This window comes from Phymastichus coffea, unplaced genomic scaffold, assembly GCF_024137745.1.
Source record: "Phymastichus coffea isolate CEN01 unplaced genomic scaffold, Cenicafe_Pcof_1.1 PCOF00010, whole genome shotgun sequence".
NCBI classification, from domain to species: domain Eukaryota; kingdom Metazoa; phylum Arthropoda; class Insecta; order Hymenoptera; family Eulophidae; genus Phymastichus; species Phymastichus coffea.
The window spans coordinates 3,264,799-3,279,359 of record NW_026706821.1 but is presented as its reverse complement, the minus strand read 5'-3'; the positions used below and the strand labels follow the sequence as shown (position 1 = coordinate 3,279,359).

General features: G+C 30.2%; 1 protein-coding gene across 2 annotated transcripts in view; it reads right to left on the bottom strand.

Moving 5' to 3' along the window:
- Positions 1-14,217, bottom strand: part of LOC131671528 (alpha-soluble NSF attachment protein) — a 336,818-nt gene extending 322,601 nt beyond the window's left edge. The window contains exon 1 of one of the 2 annotated variants that reach the window (XM_058948028.1): positions 13,820-14,217. In XM_058948028.1, the coding sequence (XP_058804011.1) occupies positions 13,820-13,911 (92 nt within the window). In that variant the 5' untranslated portion in view covers positions 13,912-14,217. The remainder of the gene's footprint in view (positions 1-13,819) is intronic. The other variant, XM_058948020.1, reaches the window with a different exon arrangement.
- Between the last annotated feature and the right edge of the window lie 344 nt (positions 14,218-14,561).

Here is a 14,561-nt window from a genome sequence, read left to right as displayed (position 1 = left end):
GTGGTTACGAGGTCAACGTTATTTTTTAAATGGAACCTCTCATTTTTCGTCGCAGGTTTGTATTCTACGTGAAATTGTACGTTCAGATGATCGAATAATTATGGGGTCTGAATGACCCCCATCCCACCCCCAAAGTCATTTCAAGGTTAACTTTACTTTTTTAATGGAAACCCCTATTTCTCACACCAGATCTGGAAGAAGCGAGAAATTATTCGTCTGGAATAATATTCAAAATTCATATATTTTACCATTATTTTATTTAACCTGTTAACCGGGGAAATCCCTTTCTAATTACGCAACATATAACAGGCGTGTCCTTTTCCACTAAGACGTGTATGAATGACGTATTACCATAGTAGTAGTAAAATATACGTCCCACCCGTTCCAGGGCGCAATATAAATATCGAGGGCGTATTCAGATGTCCTACCCGTACCCGATATTATTTACTTTTGACGTATTTATACGTCCCGCTCGGTTAACAGGTTAATATAGCATCAACTGTACTTTATAAACACTTATTTGTCATATCTATAAACTGGTATTTTTTATTTTCATGTCGCGTATATCAATTCATGTCTTAATCAATCAATATATTTAGTTGACAATACCGCACATTAACTCACGTCATTATGTGTTTTTTTCACGAATAAGTGTGCTAAAATATTTTTAATAATAATTACTGAAACTGCAAGCAAACAACGTAATGGTATATTTAGACAACCTTCATTGTCATGTAATGTTCCATCTGTAACATAATTATAATTAGAATATTAGCAACTAATAGTACTAAGTCACATTAAAATAATGTACTTCAAATTAGAATTGAAAAATATTAATGAAAAACTTTAAATATCTCGCTAATTCTACGTCATCAAATCACGTGATCCCTCAATCCACAAATCAAAATCATTTGAGATTTCAAATATGTTTTTTAGATAGAATGATGAACGTTACTTAATATATTTTCCTTCCACGAAGTAAACGCTTGTTTCATATTTCTGTTTCTTCAGGTTCTCGTTAATAGATACAAAATTTTCGAAATTATTTTCATTAATTATCTCTTCTTACATTCTTACTATATAATTATAGATACTCGACAGCCAGTCAATATGTGATTAATTTTATAATATAACTACAAATTCTTTTATTCAACAATTTTATGTAGATAGACATCCCGCTAAATGTAGATCTCCATAAAAATTTTTTATGTTAATTTAATTTCGTTTCTCTGTAGATTTGTAAGAGTATAAAGAAGAAAGGTGACAGCGGGTTTGTGAAAAAAATTAAGTATCTATGGACAAAACCAAACTCAGAACTACGTGCTGAGGTGGAATATCTTATGGTAGGTAAATGTAATACAGTTAATAATAAAGAATCAGTTTGTTTAAACAAAAGTAAAGACGGTAGAGTAACTGAAGACCATAAAAAAGAGTTTGATGATAACTGTAAATTACAGTATTCATCTAATAATGAGCTTAACTCATTTAATAATATTAATAAGGAGCAACAACTTGCTGAAGATAGAAGTGAAGTGATGAAAAATAGTGAAGTTTCAAGTGGTGAAATAGAAAATAAATTAGAAGATATCGTTGAGTCTGATGGCTTGCACCATTACAGACAAAAAAATATTATTGGTGATGGAAATTGTTTATTTAGATGTTTATCAGCCTTTTTGTATGATGATCAATCTTATCATGAAAAAGTGAGACAATGTATAGTTGATTACATAACGAAAAACTGGGAATCAGAATTATCGTCGGTGATATATTCTAATCCTAGTATCGTTAAATATAGTGATGCTACTCATTATAAAAACGTAATGGGAAAATTAGGAGAATACGGGACTTTGTATAAAATAGGAGTTTTTATCAAGTTATATGGAGTTAATATGAAGGTTTTTATTAAAAAACCAGGTGACTTGAATATAACTAAAGTAGATGAAAATACAGCTGACTCTGAAGATCAACCTTGCTTCTATATTTTATTGCTTGGCAATCTGGTGGAAGGTCATAGGGTTATCTTGGATAAAATATTGAAAGACACCCTTACTATTGAAGAAAATAGAGATGATCCTGCAGCAATTGTTGTCAAAGAAGCAAATTATTACTTTAATTCTCGTTCTTATAATGTTGCTGTAATTAAATGTAAAAGCCAGAAATTAATAATAATGAACACATATGAATTAAGAGCTCAAGAATTTCATACACTAAAAAATAAAATATGGATAAATGGTATGGTTATAGATTCTTATGTAGCTACCTGTATAGATGAATGGAAAGGTGTAACTTACATATCTACAGATAATACATCAAGGGTCACGGCAGCGACCTGCGGCATGAATGCCGGAGGCGCGGTTTATTACACGACACTATACTCAATGAAGTCGGCGTGCGCAGATTTCAATTAATTAATTAATACATAAATAGCGTTGCATGTAAAAAAACTTATTATATATTGTTAATATATTATACCTAGATTGGTTCTATTAAAAAATTTTAATTGTTTAGTTGACATTCATTCATTTATTAATTTTTTTTTTTATATGGTCGAAAACTTTTTTTCTTACTTTCTTCCCAGCCATCTTTATCGGTAAAGATGATTATCTTTAAGATGATTATCTTTAAGATGACTATAATATTCTCCCTTTCTCTCTCTCTCTCTCTATTCTCATACGTAATATGTATCATATATATATGTTAGTTATTTATACATATTTATACATTCTACAAGTTTATTAATCCAATAGGATTTTATTAGAAATATTTTAAATTATATTTGTTGGCTTTGTTTTTCTTCTACCTTATTCATAAATGATGATTGGTTTTTTCAAAAAGTATTTATTAGGTATTGTACAATGTTTAAAATGTGATCAACAACACAAGATAATTTAAAAACTTTTTATTAAGAATGGAAGTTGCATAATAAAATTATTGTGTTAATATAAATGCATTATTACAAAATGTGTAATAATATATTAGTATTTTTTAATATATATAACATATTTAAGCTTTGTAAATATAGTTATTTAATTATGTTAGAAAGAATAGAAGCATGAATTAATCATTAGAATTCAAAATTATATTTTTTATATAACCTTCATAATGTGTTGGATAGAGGAAACTCGGGGGAATTTCTTCGGCTTCCGGGTTCCTCGGCCAACGAGTGAGAGCGTTTCCCCGACTTTGTGAAGGGCGCCAGACAGCCGAAAATCGGTAGTCGTCGGGGAAAACGTCGGCAAGGCGAGCTTTTCGCAGCTCAAGCCAACCGACGTGAGTGGTACGCTCCACTCTTCCACCACAGCCTAAAAATCACCACAAACCCTTATCCTTGGTCCACGGCTAGCTCCACGCACGTACCTCGATCCAGGGGTAGGTATCGGTCTCGGCTATAAATCGCGAAAGTGATGTCGGAACAATTAGCGCACGCACACAAGATGTCCGCCGGTCGTCCGTGGTTTTGGCTCCTTCCTAGTCCTGCTAAAGTCGGAAAAAGGGAAAGGTTGGCAACAAAATCACGGCACTTTTGTCAGAAAACTCTTTATTCCGCTTGCGTTCCTTACAAACCGGCGCGACGGTTAACGCCTAAATACGCGAGGGGTGATGGCGGCCCAGCGTTCGCGCGAATTTGCAACGGTCGCGACGACGGAATTCGCACGTCTCGCGAACCGATAAATAACGCGCGCAACGCACCAAAAACACACTCGCGTCACACAATTAGGCGGCACTCGTCACCGCAAAGTCAGCCCTGCAAAGAAAATGTCGGCAACTTACAAAAATCTCTTAATTCCTCGGCGAATTGGTAGGGAGAGAGAGAGAGCTCTGTCGTGCTGTTGCTGCTGCTACGGCGGGTGACAAAATGGACGAGTCTTTTCGCTACTCGTCCTTCCCGGAAATCTCGTCCAAAATCACGGATTTTCCCCCGCTATCGTCTGTTAGTCATAAGAGGCTATGCAAATTAGCCTACCCCTACCGCGGGTCCTTTATCAGAGAGAGCGGAACAAACAAGTTTCAACGCCCTCTCGTCATGTACAAATTTTTCACTTAAGTCCGCGGCGCTCGGTCTAAGTATAAAATTTCGCATAGTCTGAATTATTAATCTAATAGTTGTACGTCTCGCTATACATCATTATTTCGCAGTTCGTGATTTATTATTTTTTTTCGCATGTCAGTTACAATGTTTTTGTCCAATTGTCCATTTATTTCGCCTGAATTAACAATAAATTCGCTCGCAATAATTTATTCAAATTGTCAGCTCATTCAAATTTGCGTCAGTAGCGCCCCTGTAATTGATTTGCATGTATAAGTTAGTGTGTCTGTTTTATCGGTATTCTCGGTAGTGCGCATGGTCAGTAATTTAATATAGTCGTCGGAAACTTCGCGCCGCTAGCGCCTTTAATTAGTATTTTCCTTTATCTCTCTCTATCTCTCTCTCGCTCCCCTCCTTGTCGGTCTCGCGCGCTTCCCTCCTTGTCGGTCTCGCATACGCGCGCGCTCTCCTACTCTATCTCTCGCTCTCATACACGCTATCGCGGCACATGTGCGGCGTCCAAAATGGCCGCGCCCGCTCGCACACGTGCTCGTCGCGCCTCGCGTTCGTCGTTCTCGGCGCCTCCTGGAGCGTGTGCGGTTGTTCTTCGTTGGCGACACCTGTGGCCACAGGTGTCGTCATCCTCAGCAGTGTCAGTGTGTGTGCGCACCACTGGTAGTAGCCGGCCGATCAGCTGATCGCCGGCTCCCGGTGGACTGTCTTCGTCGGCGGTGTCAGCCTCGTCCTGGCCAAGGACGAGCTACGTCGGTGTGTGTGTGTGTGGCTGGAAGGCCACGTGTGGCAGCTTCTCGGGTACGTGCCTCGGGAAGCTGCACGTTTTGCATGTGTGTTGGTGCGGCCTCCTCGCGTCTGCCGTCGGACGCCGTCTGTGTCCTTGCAACGCCCGTATCTCCGGTCGTGGGCGTTGCAGGGAGAAGAAAAGGGGCGCGCATTAGAGCGAGACGGGTGGGCATAGGGCAAGGGCGCGCACGGGCAGCAGAAGGTGCGAGCTTCTGCTGCGCGCCTCATTACAAATGTTTAAGGTTTTTTTTCCATGTGTTCAATATTGCATATACTTACAGCTGTATGTTTTAAAACTTATTACATTTTTTATAGTTTCAAAATATCTATGTAACATGTTTCATATAATTTACTGTCCAATAAATTTTACGAACAAGAAATTGATTTTAATTCTTTATATTGAAATATGGACAGACCCTAACTCTTATATTTATATAAGTTTATCATATCGGTTATTGGATTGTCTACTTATTCAAGGATTAATTATTTTTCTATTTCATGATTCTGAAAATTACTAATTACTGACAAATAATCAAAGATAGAAAAATTAATATGAACACGTAATTACTCACTAATTCAATGGTGTACTTTTATAAATATGTATCCAAATTGCTTGGATAATATTTTTTGGTTTTACTATTTTCTATTGCAGGTATCTTATAATTTACAATACATTATAAGTGTTTGTATGCAAAGATTCTGTGGCAAAAGAAAAAAGAAAAGCTCTATTTCAGAAACCTAAATTTACTTTTTTGTATAAAAGTGACTGTACTATACTCAATTATTGAGAATACAGATATAATATGCACATACAAAATATGTAAAATTATCATCAATACAAAAATTAATTAAAACAAAAAAAAAATAAATAAAAACAATTTCTTTTATTTAATAATAAAGAATGAAAAAGTACCGGTCAAATATTTAGATTATTCAGATATTCAATTCAATAAAACATAACATATTGTTTTGAATGTTTTATTAATTAAAAGCAAGTACATTATCAGAACAAATTTAAAATAAATAAATTATTCAATTGTCATAAAAGTTTTAAGAAGTATAAAACATTTTCTCTACTAAAATAATTCTTAGATATGCTTAAAAGCTTATTTTCTAAAGAAAATAGTTTCTCTTTGTTTGAAAAATATCTGGGAATATTGAATTTACTAAACAGTACAGGGTGTTTATTCTTAATAGATACTATTCTACAAAGTACTCACATAATTTATTTGTTAATCGTATTAATTATATCTATATAATGAAATACTTTGGTGAAAAACTACACAATACCTAAAAAGGTGAGAAGGCACACGTGCTGAATTTAACTCGAATGAGGATTGTCATAAAATCTAGAAATTATGGAAACCATATGGAATTATTTTGGAAATTTATAAACCATGGAAAATTGACAAATATCATGGAAAACAAAATCCTTTCTATTAGCTTTATGATTTTATGACTAAGAGACATAACAAGTAATAATGTACATAAAATTCCATTGGTTTTTCGTTTTTGCCTGGGCTTTCCTTGTCTCTGATGCCCACATTATTTATTGCTACGAGTATCTATAGTTAGAGATTAGGAGAAGAAAAAGAGGATTCTCCTAATCTTTGTTCTCAGATATAATAAAAGTACTTCAAATATCTTAATTTTCTTTTTCTTTACCTTTATTATTAAAATTAGTTATACAAATTACCAACAACAGAAAATAATGAAACTCATCTTATAATATGAAAATATTATAGAATATCATGGAAATTTTTGAAAGGTTCATTCTGTAATGTTTGTATAAAATTACTCGTTGTACATTTAATTATCATAATTTTATAACTTATAAATAATTTTCAAATAGAAAAATTTTATGTTGTGATTATAGTGTCGTGTTATCTTATCTAGTTCCTTTATATTTCCAAAAATCAAACCAAGTGACTAAACAAGTCATAAATTATAGTCATACATAAGCTGAACAATAAAGTTGTAAACATTACTTGAGTAAATGTAAAATTTAATTAAATTACCACCTGTAAAATCGCATATTCATACGATTTTATAGGTATACCTTATACCTTGTCTCTTAATGTTACTTTTAATTTATTAATTATAAAACAGATTACAAAATTTTTAATATAGTATTTTAAAAATTATTTTCAATTATTCAATAGAATGTGATTCAAAGTAATAACTTTGAATCACAATATAAATTAAAGTGCAAAAATTAACAATATTTCATAGAACTGACGAACGGGAGTATACAATGTGAAAATGTAAAAGAAAGTTGAAAAAACCATTCTCTGTATTTTTCACATATGTAGCCTATGAGTTTTATTATATTAAAATACTATATACACACGCACAAACATATTTTAATAAACGATAAATTATTTCATAAAATTACTTGTCATACATTCAATGATGTAATTTTTTTAATTATTCAATAACACAGGGCTGATATTTTTTAATTGATTAACAAGGAAAATTTTATATTATGGCATTTATATATATATATATTATATACATATTATTTTATATTATATTTTATTTTATTTTATATTAAATATTATATTATTTTATATTTTATATTTAGGCTTGTATTATCTTACAAGTTTATTTATGTTTCCAAATTAAAATCAAGTGACTAAATCTTACAAGTCATAAATTAGTGATACGTAAGCTGAATAATAAACTAAGATAACGAACTTTATATTGTATACGTATATCTCGTAAAGAAAATATGAGATGTTTCGCATCAACTCTCCGAACGTGGCGCACGGGTGCCAAAAGATGACTAAGTTCAACTCTTATTTGCACTACTTGAATGTCTTTTAGAATGACTAATATTCTCGTCAAGTCTAGTAGAATTTATTATTGTAGTATTCAGTCGTAACCATAGCTTCCATTGAAATAAGTGAAATCTCCATAAAAACACTTTTTACAAAAGTAAAAGGTTGCATGAATGCTTTTTTAACTTCCTTGCCATTTTTATCGCTAAAACCTTGCTACTTCGTCCACAGTTATTTTAATTAATAAAAATGATACGAGCGCTATATATTACTTGCTCATACACGTACAGACAGATTTTTGTATCCTATACTAAAAATTATCCATTTTTCACATATTACTCTGTTTAGATCTTAACTCAATAATAGAATTTTCTTATTCGTCTTTAAACTTTTGAAAGTACTGAAATCAATATAAATAAAGCACGGATGCCATTTATAAGTGTAACATCTTAAGAACCAAAAGAATCGATAAAATACTAAAAACTCGTTGATTTTATATGTCTAGTTCTCTATGTCTAAACATCATTGTTAACAATGACTGAAACATGTTGAGTATCTTTAAATAATGAATCATTTTAATGTATTTAAATTGATATTAGATACACTACGTCTCGATCAACCTTATTTTTTTATTGGGATCGTTTTTAAATTTTTGAAAGAAATGAAATCTATTTGAAAATGGCACGGATGCTATTGATTCGTTTCAGCTGCTACATAACAAATAGTCACGCATTATTTATACGTTGAAATTTTCAATAACTTATATAAATTTTTGGCAACTTTTATTCTTGCCGGGCCTGTCGCCTGAGTTAAAAAGAAATGATTAATTTACAGCTAACTTTTCATTATACGCACCCTTACTATCATTATTTAATATATTTATCAATATTGTCTTTGGTAAACCTATAATTAATTTGTATTTGTAAGTGTTTAATGAAATACTCAGATGATTTTTACTACTCAACTGAAAAGTATACAAAAGTGTTTAATGAAATACTCAAATGATTTTTACTACTCAACTGAAAAGTATACAATACTGTTATATTAATTATTGCGTGGTTCAGCAAATACTAAAGTCACTTTTACAATTTTTAAATTTATATCGAAATATTTTTTTTGATACATAGTGAAAAATAATTTTTTTATACCAGGTAGAAACGTAAAGTTCTTGGTAATAATTTTTTAACGTTAGATATTTTTCATTTTCAGTACACGGCTAAGAGTAATTCATTTTATAATATTTTATTGTCCATGCTTATACCTGATATTATTGGCGGACTGGCCCGGCAAGAATAAAAGTTGCCAAAAATTTATATAAGTTATTGAAAATTTCAACGTATAAATAATGCGTGACTATTTGTTATGTAGCAGCTGAAACGAATCAATAGCATCCGTGCCATTTTCAAATAGATTTCATTTCTTTCAAAAATTTAAAAACGATCCCAATAAAAAAATAAGGTTGATCGAGACGTAGTGTATCTAATATCAATTTAAATACATAAAAATGATTCATTATTTAAAGATACTGAACATGTTTCAGTCATTGTTTACAATGATGTTTAGACATAGAGATAAGATTTATATTTATATTTATATTTATATTTTATATGTCTAGACATATAAAATCAACGAGTTTTTAGTATTTTATCAATTCTTTTGGTCCTTAAGATGTTATACTTATAAATGGCATCCGTGCTTTATTTATATTGATTTCAGTACTTTCAAAAGTTTAAAGACGAATAAGAAAATTCTATTATTGAGTGAAGATCTAAACAGAGTAATATGTGAAAAATGGATAATTTTTAGTATAGGATACAAGAATCTGTCTGTACGTGTATGAGCAAGTAATATATAGCGCTCGTATCATTTTTATTAATTAAAATAACTGTGGACGAAGTAGCAAGGTTTTAGCGATAAAAATGGCAAGGAAGTTAAAAAAGCATTCATGCAACCTTTTACTTTTGTAAAAAGTGTTTTTATGGAGATCGATAATATTGGGAGAATACAGCGGAAGGAGGAAATGCACAGATCGAAGAATAAATACAATTACATTTCCTATTGAAAACCTATTACTAATGCCTTATTTAGTAAATAGTCATTGGCAATTATTCGTTGCAAACATAAGTGAAGAAAAAGTATGTTTTAGATCCTTACGGTAAAGGTGACGATGAAGATCGAGCTACAAAGGCATTTGAAAACTTTATCAAACATACAAACTCATCATTCAATCAGTTACAAATGATCCAATGGAAAAAATGGAAGATTGGTTAAAAGTAGCACATAATCTTCTGTTACTATCAGACAATATGGAAAATATATGTATGTGTTGCTTTTCTAATATAAAATCGGAATCAATCCAATGCAAATATTGCAGACGGAAATGTGAAAAAAGATGTTTGCAGTACAGAAGTATTGATACGGATGAAGAAGAGAATGTTATAGTTAACGGGCGGTTTAAAAAAAGAAAAATTGAAAATGAACCAGGAGAAAACGAATTATTTATTTGTAAACTTTGTAAGAAATATTTTAAAATCAAATGAAACTTCCAAAGTACTTATATAATCATCAAACTCATGGTCTATTCAGTTTCAGCTACAAAATTATATTTATATCTGAGGATTAAAAGTTGGAAAAACAGTAAGTCGTTGGACTAAGATTGATATAAATCTAAAAAATTCAGTTAATTCAAATTATTGCTTTTAACATTTATTGAATATTATAATTATTGAAAATATTAATCATGAACATAAAGAATTGATTGATTATTTATAGATTTATATTGTAACACAATCCGCATTTTGTTCTACAATTAACTAAAATATATTATACTGCATGATCGATGTAAAAGTTAATAAGAACAATGCAGGAAACCTACACAATAGTGTTACGCAAGTCGATAGACAAAGAGCAGTGAAAAAACTGAAGTAAATAAACCGATTCTAATGCAGCCATGTTAATATAAACCAAAACATTATTAACATGAAGGTCTCAAGCCCTTATGAATGCAGAGAGGAAATTGTTTTTCTATAATAAAATCATAACTATGAATTATTAACAATATATTAAATTACAAATGTTATATTACAAATTATAATTAATAATTATAATAAAAAATTCGCAATAATTAAATAAATAGTTAAATATACATATATACATATATATAACCACATATTACACCATCAACAACTATGTATTATATATATGTATACACATAATAAATTGAAGCAGAACTAGTGTAGATTAAAAATATTTATCTTCTTGAATGGATTTGAGGACAATTTCATGTTCTTTCCCAGTATCAAACTTTGCTCATTTCTTATTTGCAGAATAGTCAACTATTATATGTAACAAATTTCTATACACCATTTCTTTACATAACATTCAACATTTATAAACAATAAAAGTGAAAAATTAAGTGGCTAATAACAAATGGGAGAATTGAAACTCCACATTTCTTTGATGTTAAATTATATTGTTAACTTAGGGGTAGTTGCCTATTGTTCCGCTCGCTCAAACTTTGTACACCAGTTCTTTTATATAACATTCAACAATAACATACAAAAATATTTAAATATCGAGTGGCTAATAACAAATAGCAGCCTAAAAACTGCGTAATCCCTATACGTGAATAGTTGTTAAATTAACTTAGGGTAGTTGCGTATCGTTCCGCGCGCTCAAACTTTGTACACCAGTTCTTTATATGACATTTAACAATGTTATGCAAAAAACTAAAAAAAGGAGTTGCCGATAACAAAGGAGGCGTAAATACAACGAATTTCCTTGATCGCATATATTGTTATTTAAACTTAGGGATAGTTGCATATCGTTCCGCGCGCTCAAACTTTGTACACCAGTTCTTTATATGACATTCAACAATGTTATGCAAAAAAACTAAAAAAAGGAGTTGCTAATAACAAATGGGGGCGTAATACTACGAATTTCCTTGATCGCGTATATTGTTAATTAAACTTAGGGGTAGTTCCATATCGATCCGCGCGCTCAAACTTTGTACACCAGTTCTTTATATGATATTCAACAATAATATACAAAAAAATTTAAATATCGAGCGGCTAATAACAAATGGCAGCCTGTAAACAGCGTATTCCCTATATTTGATTAGTTATTAAACTAACTTAGGGGTAGTTGTGTATCGTTCCGCTCACTCAAACTTCATACACCAATTCCTTACATGACAATAAATAATTATATGCGAAAATATAAAACAATTTAGTGGCTAATAACAAATTAGAGCTAAAAGATATCAATTTTGCTTTCTCACCTGTTTAAATGAAATTAGGGGCGGTTCGGGGTAGTTCCAAGCGCTCAAAATTTTCACTCATGATTTAACATAAGAATAAATAATTATTGTTAAAAATAATTAATTATTTTGTACTAAATAACATATAACAATATTCGACATTGTCTTAATTTTTAAGGGTAGTTTTTAGAGGGTGGTAGGTGATTCCAATAGTTTTGTTTTGGCTTTTTATCATTATTATATTGAATTTCAGCGATTAATTTTGATAAGAAGGCATTTTTCTAAATTTCGTTTTTTTCGTTCAAGTTGAACGTTCCAAACTTCAAACTCATTTAAGTTCGTATATTTTATTTCGCCATATAGTTGTTCGACTGCCTCGTACAGCTTACCAACTAGCATTAAATTACTCGAACAATTAAAAGTGAACATAAAGTCCACAATATAATACACAACTTAAAACTTCATTTGTAAAATAAAAAATGTGTAACAAATTATGCATGAATAACTGAAAATTTCGCTGGAACGGCTATGTTCAAATGGACGTAGGGGTTGCTGATGGCTCTGCAAGCTCATATTTCCTGTATTTATACTATAGGACATAATAATTAAGGACAGTTATTTTTTTTAAATAATATTTGTGTAATAACAAATTATGAACGAAATACGCAAATTTTCGCTCGATTGGCTACTTTACGTCATTTTGACAACACTATAATATATAAGATGCCTAATCGCTTGCCTATTAATATTTGTGTAATAACTTGATATATAAACAAGTATAGAAGAGGCAGTGGCATAATAATGAAGGGTAGTTTTAAAGGATAGAAATCAATTCTGGACAGTTTTTCTGCTTAATATATTGTTATTATGTTACATTTAATCAAGAAGTATAGAGTTGAATGTTAATTTTGGTATGTCATATTTTTATTTGATTCAACTATTGGGAAGGTCGAACTCATTAGATCTTAACACATAAACTGAAAATATTTTTTTACTTACATATACTAGAACCATAGTAGCTTAGTGGTTTGATTATATACTCTTATTCTTAAGGCTAAAGTTCAAAATTTAGGTAGGCACCTACAATTTTTTTTACAAAAAAATTATGCAATAAATTCAACACTGTAACTCATGATGATTTAAATCCAATTCATAATGTAAATCCAATAATCAGGCAAGAAACTATAAGTATTGGCCATCAAAATAATGAGTAACAATAAAAATCAGCAATGTCAAAAGTGACCAAAATTCAAAATACAAAAATAATTTAACTTTACTCATATGCATAGAATAGATGTTATATATACATAGAATAAATACAATATATGTAGACATAATGATGTAATGCTAAGTATGTTCTTTTTTTTACAATTGAACGTTGACACATGCAATATCATATATAAACATAATTAAATCAAATTATAAACACAAACTACATATTTGAGTTGGATCATAAATCTGTAAATTGATTATCTCTAATATTTGTTCTTTATGACCCTGATTTTGAAATCTTAAAAGTTTTAAAATTGTCTGATTTTTATAAATATATCATAAATTTGTCTGAATTCAATTTATAGAACTATAGATACATAAACAATGAATAATGTTGATTGTAAAGTTAGGCTTTGAATGTTTGGTAATGCCAAAAAAATGATACAAATCATTTTAACTAGTATTACAAAAGTATCGTACACCAAGTTTATTACATTCAGGATGAGTTTCTTTAAAATTTTTTAAATATTATGTATATAATAGAAGTTACAATTTTAACAAGGCTAAACAATTAATAACTGAAACAATAAATTAATGAAAAATATGTTTGAAAATACATGGTTTTAAAATATCTATAGACTGAAAAATTCAAAATTCTTCGCATTAGAATCACACAGCAATAATGACCCATTATGCTCATATCTATATACAACTATACTAAAATAAAATCATAGAACATACCCAAATAGTGAACTTAAGAATCCTTTTGAAGATGTCAATTTTTTTTCAGCTTCAGCTATTAGTTGCAATGCTTTTTGCTCATTCTCAGCCATTCCACAAAAATATTGTACACAAAAGTTTTTGATCTTTAAAATATTATAATAATAATAATTTACTTAAATATCAAAGTTTATTCTTGCAAGAATATATTTTAAAAATAAATAATCAAATAAAGTCAAATAAATGGTTACGGAAGTTCACAGCCGTAAAGATAATATATACACAATCAATAATGAACGAATTAAAAAAATTTAGTTTCTATGGTTAGAAATGATAGTAGGAATAACAATGAATAGTAACACTGAATTAATTTTATACATATGTAAACCTTTCGTGCACATAAACATAAGGATATTTCACTATTTTTTTATAGTAAAAAATTGTCGCTTTTAACTCATTTGAAGATCATATAAGTTAGACATTAATTTTATTAATTTAAAACACTATGACAACTAAATAATGTAGATCAATTCTTCTCTATGTATTCAAATACATTTATTAAACTAAACATTTGTTCGTTATCTTTTTATATGAAAAAATGCGAATTTCATTTAATTGTTCGTGAGAAATTTAAATGTTTCTACTTATGTCAAAAACAAACAAAAACAATAACTTTCAGCGTTGCCACTAGAAAGAATAAAAACAGGCCTTTAGATTTTGTAAGATTCTGTTTGTGTCGGCTGCTTTGTAATCAGTACCGTAC